The 8,536-nt window shown below is 42.3% G+C and overlaps 1 protein-coding gene across 1 annotated transcript in view; it reads right to left on the bottom strand.

Moving 5' to 3' along the window:
- Positions 1–8,536, bottom strand: part of LOC106821516 (ATP-binding cassette sub-family A member 8-A-like) — a 27,145-nt gene that overhangs the window by 7,158 nt on the left and 11,451 nt on the right. Inside the window, exons 8-15 of the mRNA XM_014826364.1 lie at positions 7,270–7,563; positions 6,509–6,824; positions 4,995–5,116; positions 3,148–3,285; positions 2,255–2,344; positions 1,647–1,759; positions 1,242–1,359; positions 551–682 (exon numbers count right to left, since the gene is read on the bottom strand). Of these exons, the coding sequence (XP_014681850.1) occupies positions 551–682; positions 1,242–1,359; positions 1,647–1,759; positions 2,255–2,344; positions 3,148–3,285; positions 4,995–5,116; positions 6,509–6,824; positions 7,270–7,563 (1,323 nt within the window). The remainder of the gene's footprint in view (positions 1–550; positions 683–1,241; positions 1,360–1,646; positions 1,760–2,254; positions 2,345–3,147; positions 3,286–4,994; positions 5,117–6,508; positions 6,825–7,269; positions 7,564–8,536) is intronic.

Below are 8,536 nucleotides of genomic sequence, written 5' to 3'. Positions count from 1 at the left end.
AAAAGCTACATAAAACACGAACGATGAATGCTTTACAGGGACAGACATTTGACTATGATTTCTAGGTATTTATCAAGAGCTCTAACACACATACAGACATACACGCACACAAAATAAGAAGCTCATTGCTTATGCTGATAGGGGAGATGGAGCCGGACATGACGATAGTGCCTAACCCAGAGAGACACAAGGTTTGAGTGCATCACATACGATAAACGTGTACATGTTCCCCTGCTGATCCCAGTTCAATTCTAACTGTACACGTTTCATATCAACCTTGATGGAATTTTGATAATGTAAAACAAAACTGTGTTTTGTTGTCCTTAAATCATGATTTCCCTGTTGGTATATAAGTTATCCGTTAATAGAATTTCCAAAGACGGCCATCGTTTAATACAACATACAAAAGCAATTGCAGATTTTTGCCAACACACACAGCATTATTATTATTATTTCGCATTGCTCCTGATGATATCAGGTGTAATTTCAAGCTACCATTAGCACCCTGTTTTTCCAATCACCAGCACTACATTGGCAAAATAAAATTTACATAGTGGTTCCCATAATTGGGGTTTGGCGAGCGTACTCGCGCATGGAAGGAGCCACCTGCTGCTAACAATGGCATGTCTGGGCTCACATATTCATCTTCAGAGGAGAGATCACTGTCGAATAATTCACATCGCTGCAAATGGAAACGTCGACACTTCATTATGAGGGTCACGAATCAGCCATTGTGTAAGTATAAACCCACCTACTGTACTGCTGTGCATAACCCCACGCTGACAACCGATACACAGCCCACCCACTGTAAGAGAAATTACAAGAAAGTTTTCATCCAAGGGCATTGTCAAAAAAGTGGTAACTTTGCGAAAACCTCTCTCCAACTTTAGTTGCAGATAATAGTGCAGGTTCCGCTCAACCATAATTTTCTCATCTCCAATAGTACGCTAATCTTATGACTAAACTCTAACTCTGTGATGTGCTAATCCTAACATTGGTGAAAAATTCTGACAGTAACATGAAGGTTGTTTCAGGACTACACATGCAAAGTGAGACTACACATGAAATGCGAATCGCTGTGACAAACGATTACTGCTTGGTATTCTCCAAAATTGACTAAGCGACTACTACGCAACAGCTGCAATACAATTCCCGAAACCGAACCATCGACTGAAGAAAAACGCATCAGGCATTAAAACAAGAGGACGTGCCGTCACTGACACTGAAGGCACGAGGCGTACCTGAGGAGTGTGCGCGTACTGTCCTGTGGTGTCACTGGCCAACCTTGCCACTCTCTCCCTCTCCTCCTTAACATCCTCATCCTCGTTCTCCCCTGGTGGGAGGCATGACTTCGGTAACCTGCATAGGGGGTATGCAAGACAAGACGTCGTGAGCACAGCACTGATACAGAGAAGTTGTTAGCGAATATAAGTCTAAGCTATTGTTATCAATACAGACAGTAATTTATTCTGGAACAATTAGGCAAGCGTGTAGTATTTTAACAAAACAAAAGATCAAATCAAATCATAGGATCAGTGTGTGGTTGTTTAACAACAATTCAACAGCATCAGTGTCCTGCAGTTTAACTGAATAAAATGATAAATGCACAGAATCCCCCATCACGCCTTCACAGTCCTTTAACCCACCTGATCTGGCGCTTGGACGTGCCCAGACGAAAAGCGTCGCTGATGGCGCCCCCTGTATTACGGATGACAAGCACCCTGAGTAGGAGTGTGAGCGCAAACAGGTGAACTGTGCTCTGTAAAACAAATGCCACAGAGCGACAATGACTGTCTGATATCTGTGGTTGATGGCAAAAGAGGGCATGATGGAGTAGGCAACTCGGAGTAGGCTGCGATAGATGGGTTTTGATATATTTAACATAGCCATGTTTGTATATTTCTATAGCTCAGTTGTGGCAACGAAAACTGCGCTGAGATGGCAGGTGCAAGTGTAAGCTAAATCTAATATAGCAGTGCCCATCGTTTCTCTTCGATATTGACTAAAACGCAAAAAAAGGGCCACATACTTGCATAATGTGGGCACTGTTCGGCCCACACTTTCCCAACCGTAACTATTGAATGGCAAAAACAGAACGTGTATCTACAGAATCTGAGGGGCAGAATTGACCTCATATAAACGATATCATTTAAGAGCTTCTCAGAGGAATTGACTGACATGTCGATGTACAGAGTTGGTAACAAATTTAATGCGGGAGGGCAACACGTTCAGTCAGACTAGCGCTGGAACGTACCACTAGAAGTGTAACAGGAATGTTGCTTGACCACTCGAAGTACATGGATGGTGTCTCCTCGATTCCAAGAATGCTGGCGGAGAGATGAACCTGATATGTTCACAGTTACAATCAGTACAGAAGTTACTACTACAACTACTTACTACTACTAATACTAAGTACTAGTACCACAAATATATCTGTATACACACATCTAGCTACACTAAGATATGTTTACGCTACTAATATTGCAAGTGTGTTAATGATCTAAGTGGATCTGTGCAGGAATTAATGTAGTATATATTTAGTAAGTAGTGGGTTAAGCTACCAACTTACCTGTTGTGGTAATTTTAATTTGCAGTACTGAATAATAAAGCATGCTTTGCTTGCAATTCAATCATTTGCATCCAACATTGTTAACTCATTTTAATTTCCAAAAAAATATAAAAAATTCTCTCCTTCTATTACTATAGTTTGTTTTTATTGCATTCATACCTGCATCACCTCCATAAATCAAGAAATCCTCAATCAAGTACAACAAAATGGACTTCTGTTTCAGTACGATAATCATGCACCACTTGAGTCCTGTTGTTAGGTTGGTAATCCTAGACCAGTTAAAGCGTTTCTGCAAATTTCAGCCAAATTATCGTCCTTGAACCACTTTTACACAGCTTTATTACAAAGCGTATTATTTAGAACGCGTGCAATGCTGACTGGCTAGAGCTTTCTGTCAGTGACCGCAAGCACAAAATAAGGGTGAAAACACATGAAAACGGGACTAGCTAGGCTGAGAACGCAACAATTTCCAAGTGATGCATGGTTACCTCGCATGGATGTCGGTACACTTGTAACAGCAATCAACAGATGCGAGGTTGAACTGGGAGGGCCAGCGTGTGACGATGTCGGATGCTCACCTTGCTCACGTAGTAGAGCCCTCCGATGAGTGTGTACATGGGGTCGAAGATGATGCAGACGATGTGCACGATCCTAGCAGTTTCACTCGCGCCCACCGTGTCCATGATCGAGACGGCGATGTACGGTAAGTAGATTGCCTGCACACAGCGATCAAGCATTCGACCATAAATACGCTACAGTATACGACACCATGATACTCATATCATCAAACGTCCATGCGTTCATCGATTGACGAGACTTCAAGGTCAGAAGGGGGATGCACTGACAATATCTGCAGATAATGCATTGGATGCACGACGAAGGAACAAAGACGAGTGCGTGCGGCATTGGAATGACAGCAACACGGAACCCATGCTGACGTTACTGAGCATGCAATGACCGGCTCTCAGTCTGACTCCCAGCCGTGCACCTCCAGTGAGTCACCCTAATAATTGGCCAACCCCACAGCCCAGATGACGTTAGAGAGATCAGGGAGGGAGAATCTTGCAAAGACAACTCGATCTCAATCAAAAAAAATAGCAAAACCCCGGTGATATATTTTGGGGCCAGTCATTATTCATTCACATACCAAAAATGAAAGTGTTAATGACACTGTAGCTCACCACAAAAAAGGACAGAAATGAGTGAGTAAGAAGAAGTCAGTTTTAATTGATCAACCTCATTCGGACGTACAGTTATAGAAAAGCATTGCCATCTGTATATCGCAATAATAAATTTCTAAACCAAAATGAATCACACATTTGTGACCGTGATTAGCGCTATATAACCCCTTGTAGTGATGGCGGCTGAAATAAGATAGATTATGCTGCGTTCCGACATGTTTTGTAAATCTTTACCTCTAAGTATAAAACGGTTTATCGTGGCAGAGTGGAGATGTGACAATACCAATTTTGCATTAAAGAATATGTCAATGAAATCATGTAAACAGGAAGGCCAGCGAGTGTGACACCACAGACTGTTTTTGTGTTTATATTAATAATGGCTATATAAAATGCCAAATGCCCCTACTAATTGGCAATAATTTTTTTTTAAACTATCAAACCCCTAGCCCCTTATCATTCACATACCAAAAATGAGCAAAAATCCTTGAATCCTGAAACTGACTAATATGGCAATTCCCATTTTTGGCCAAAAAATTGCCGTGTCTCGAAACAGTAGCGTCGACGTTGGCCGTGCTTCAAAATAGGGAACGTTCCATATTGGGAGGCATAGCAACGTAAGCAGGACTACACCCAATTTGAAACACTGTGGATCAAACGGTTCTCTGAGTTATCGTTGACCCGAAACCAAATTTGACGGACGGACGGCGACACGACGGAACGACGACCCATGGCAATAGCTCAACTTGACGATAGTCAAGGTGAGGCAAATGCGGCAGCAAAATCCGTTGAACCTGAACTCGACTTATGGCCATTTCCATTTTTGCCAAAAAGGTGGGCATGGCTCGAAAGTACAGGTCTCAATGCTGGCGTGCCCCAAAATAGGACGTTCACACCTCTCCTCATAGGAGTAACAACTGTATGCCAATTTGAAACATGTGGTCAAACGCGTTGGTCAAGTTATCGTTGACCGGTAGTTCAATGTTGGCTGGATGGACGGATCGTACGAAGGACAAGCGCCTCCATGGCAATAGCTCATCTTGACGATGTCAAGGTGAGGCTAAAAAATAACCGTCGAATTAAACTCGAACGAAGATGGTGGTCTCAACATAGCACATTGATAGGTCTAATTACCGGCACAGATACAAAGGCACAAGGCATGCAACGTGGCTCTACAATGACCGACCAGCAACGTGACTCGCTGCCAATGAAAGCTACAAAAGTAACCAATGGTTACGGACCTCCACCAGTGAAGGCTGCAGAGAATGACAACGTCTCTCCTGCTGTCTCGACTTGTAAACAAGAACGATACGCCGTAGGCAAACAGGAGCAGGCCAAGCATGCAGATGATGAAACAAGGCAGCAGCGACTCACGAATGGCCCGAACCGAGCTAAACACTGACACCTGGAATGGCGCACATCCTGCAATGCGCAAACAAGGGGATTACGTAATCAACGATATCAGCCTTTGGGTTTACTGCCTCGTCTGTGACCGGCTCCACCACCTCCTATGAATGACACTGTCCAAGAGACCAAATTAGGGAAATTACCAGTTATAATTCCAATCGCAGAAGCTGTAAAAAAAACACACTGAAGCTATATTATGACTGTATGATGTATATACTATTTTGTATATTATATATATTATATATAATAGTATATATATATATATTATGCTAGTGGCGATAACGTACCTGTACTATACGACTGTGACATGCTATGACATCAATTACAGAACGTGAAGTTTGCAGCCGTACTATAAGTTAAATGCCGTTGAATTCGAGGTTCAACTGAAACTAACATGCTATATTCGCGTGAATGTGCAAAACTATTAGGAATGAAGGGCAATATGATGACGACTAAAACATTTGCAACAAGGAAAGATAAAAATAACCCCAATCGGCGAAAGGTTACAGGACAGAGACAGTGGTGGAGAGGTGATGTTTTAGAGGCCCATGGAGATGAGTTCAAAAACTGAAGTGTCACGTGCTGGCAATTAAAAACATCAGATTTTTCGTGAATTACTCTCGAGTGTCCACGTTCGGGTTGATGATGTCGAGCATCTAATGTACGTAGCACAACGATGATACAGAGGATGACCAGGTATTGAGGCAGCAGCATCACATGTGCATGACAAAGAAGCTTGCCCAGTAAGACGGAACAGCTTTGTACGCGGATATACGCTACTGACTGGAGCATCGGCAACTGAAACAAACAGTCAGAGCATTAAGACGCTCCAGCAGGTTGTAACAGCACACGTTGCAATAGCAATCGTAAACTTATCCTATAGGTGGTGGCAGTTGGTAAGTACAACACAAGTACTAATATAGTATAATACCGTACTGTATAATAATATATATATATATATATACTGTATATAAATATATATGTGTTCAATGGCTATGATATATAAGCCGCAGACTGCCTATTCATAGGTGGATGGTATGCTTTCGGTTCTTCTTCCAATAGAGATAAATAAACCAATAAAATCTCCTTCAACTACCTATACATACTCGTGGATTGCACATGCATTGGTATTAAAAGAATGAAACTTGAGTACTGTGCAACTATAAACTTTATCCACAACAAGACACAGATGCTATCATTTCCTGATTGATAGGAACCCGTTACAAGTAATTTTATACTGCGACGGATTTTTTTTAGTGAAATACTTCTTTGAATTATTTCGTCTGTCAATACAAACATAGAAATTCTGCCTACAAGCGGACAGACAGCTAGATAGATGGTACCATGCAGTCACCAACATCTCGTGACCACGTGTTATCTGTGGATAGCATCTCCCTGCAGTCACTCACCTCTCTGTCCTGGACTACCTCGCTGACGAATCCTACAGGAACTATCGTCAGCACGACACCGAGGATCATGACAGAGAAGAACGACATAAAATCAAAAGTGAACGTCTCTCCCGTCAGGGAGCGCCACGGTTGCACAGACGCCGCGATGGCCGCCGCCGCGTCAGCGCCGAGTGAGCGGAGGCGTGCCGTTGCCACGGCGTTCATCAGTGTTGGCAGCGCGTGCAGCCCGCTGTCATTATAGATGGCGGTCCAGGTCATGTTCTGTGGAAAGGACGTGACGATTATGATATTACATACATATGTTAAGCACGTTTGGATTGCGACTTGATGCAATAATGCAATAATTTGCTCTAATGCTTATAATTTGTTTTAATTGTATTTTTTTAAATTTAAATTTACTATATTATAAATTGAATTAATAATAATTTAAAAAAATTAGCAAAATTTGATTCGTTGAGACCATTATGGTTTTACTGTTTATAAGCTGTGCCTTAATATTACGTTTATCTTGTGACTAACACTATATTCATAGACCATGACATATTTGTTTCTGACACATTTAGTCATTATCACTACTTGCCTTATGAATCGTTTACTTTGTTTAAACTGTCACACTTACTGCTCTGATTATAACGCATACTAGTAAGCTGTTCAGATTGTGGTTCACTATGGACTACAACTCAACAATGCAGAATCTTCCGCTCACCTCTCCCCCCGTGTCAAACTGGTGTACGTCCATCGCCTGGTAGTGCACTCCCACGTTCAGCAGGTCATCATAGTTGCCCATCCGCGCCACGTCTAGACCCTGTGAGGTCAGCCCCGACAAGAGAGCATCCACGCTGGACGGCGACGAGTTCGTGTACAGCACGTCCCAGGTGTTGTAGGTGACGCTGTGGAACGTGTATTTCGTTGGCTCCTGTGTGGAGGGTATGGAGGAGGCAGCCAAGGCAAGGCTGGCGGCCACGAGCACAGCTGGTACGAAGATGCGTACTAACACCGCCTGCAAGTAAGCAAGGGTGGACCAATGATTCGCACTTTACACATAATACATTGTATATATATATATATATATATATACACATACATTGTGTAGTGCACAGCCTGTGGTAGGTGCGTGCACGCGTGCGTGCGTATGCGTCTGTGTGTGTGCGCATGCACGCATGTGTGTGGATCTTTACATTTATTGCAGGTTGCCTAATGATCAGAATGAGGATGTGGTACGTAATTACATATACATGCATATTTATATATATATACTGAGTCTATACTGTCGGTAGAGTGCTCGATGCATTAAGTTGCAGAGCGTAATTGTAGTCTGTAGATAAATTAAAGACAAGACATCACTTTTAGCTGTTACTCCGAGTTTCACGCTTACGTGATCATTAGACAGACTTTAATGAAGAATACACCTTATATACATACCATAACCTATATATACATGAATGGCGCTATTGTTTTAGTTATCTATTGTTATGTAGTTCTATAGTTCTATAGTTAAATCGCATCTATTTTGTTCGCTGGTCTATTGTGTTCGGCTTTGACATTTTTGTTTTGTTCTAATCTTATTTTGCTGCCATTTAATCATCTGATCCGATCCTATTAAAACCAAAACATTTCACAGCGAGTTTCCTTCAGACTTTATACGGTAGATAATATTATTTTATTAATGGGATATATTGATATGTATTAATAATTAAACATACATACAACATACACACACAGACATACATGAACCACATATAGTATATAAAAGGACCCGACAAACATTGGGCTGAACGTCGCGCAGCACGTGGGCTTCAGAACATATACTCTTAACGGGTAATCGACAGACTCAGCTATCGAGCCGTAGCCGAGCGAAAAAGGCACGCCGACTCGCGGTGAAATGAGCCGTCACCATGAAGGCCCCCGGTGCCCGTCTTGCACACAAACAGGCAACGATGCACGGCGTGAACGCACGTTAAAAGGGTCGGCGG

The sequence above is a fragment of the Priapulus caudatus genome, unplaced genomic scaffold, assembly GCF_000485595.1.
Source record: "Priapulus caudatus unplaced genomic scaffold, Priapulus_caudatus-5.0.1 Scaffold76, whole genome shotgun sequence".
Taxonomy (NCBI): Eukaryota; Metazoa; Priapulida; class Priapulimorpha; order Priapulimorphida; family Priapulidae; genus Priapulus; species Priapulus caudatus.
Note: the sequence above shows the minus strand (reverse complement) of the source record. Positions and strands in the feature narration are given on the sequence as shown.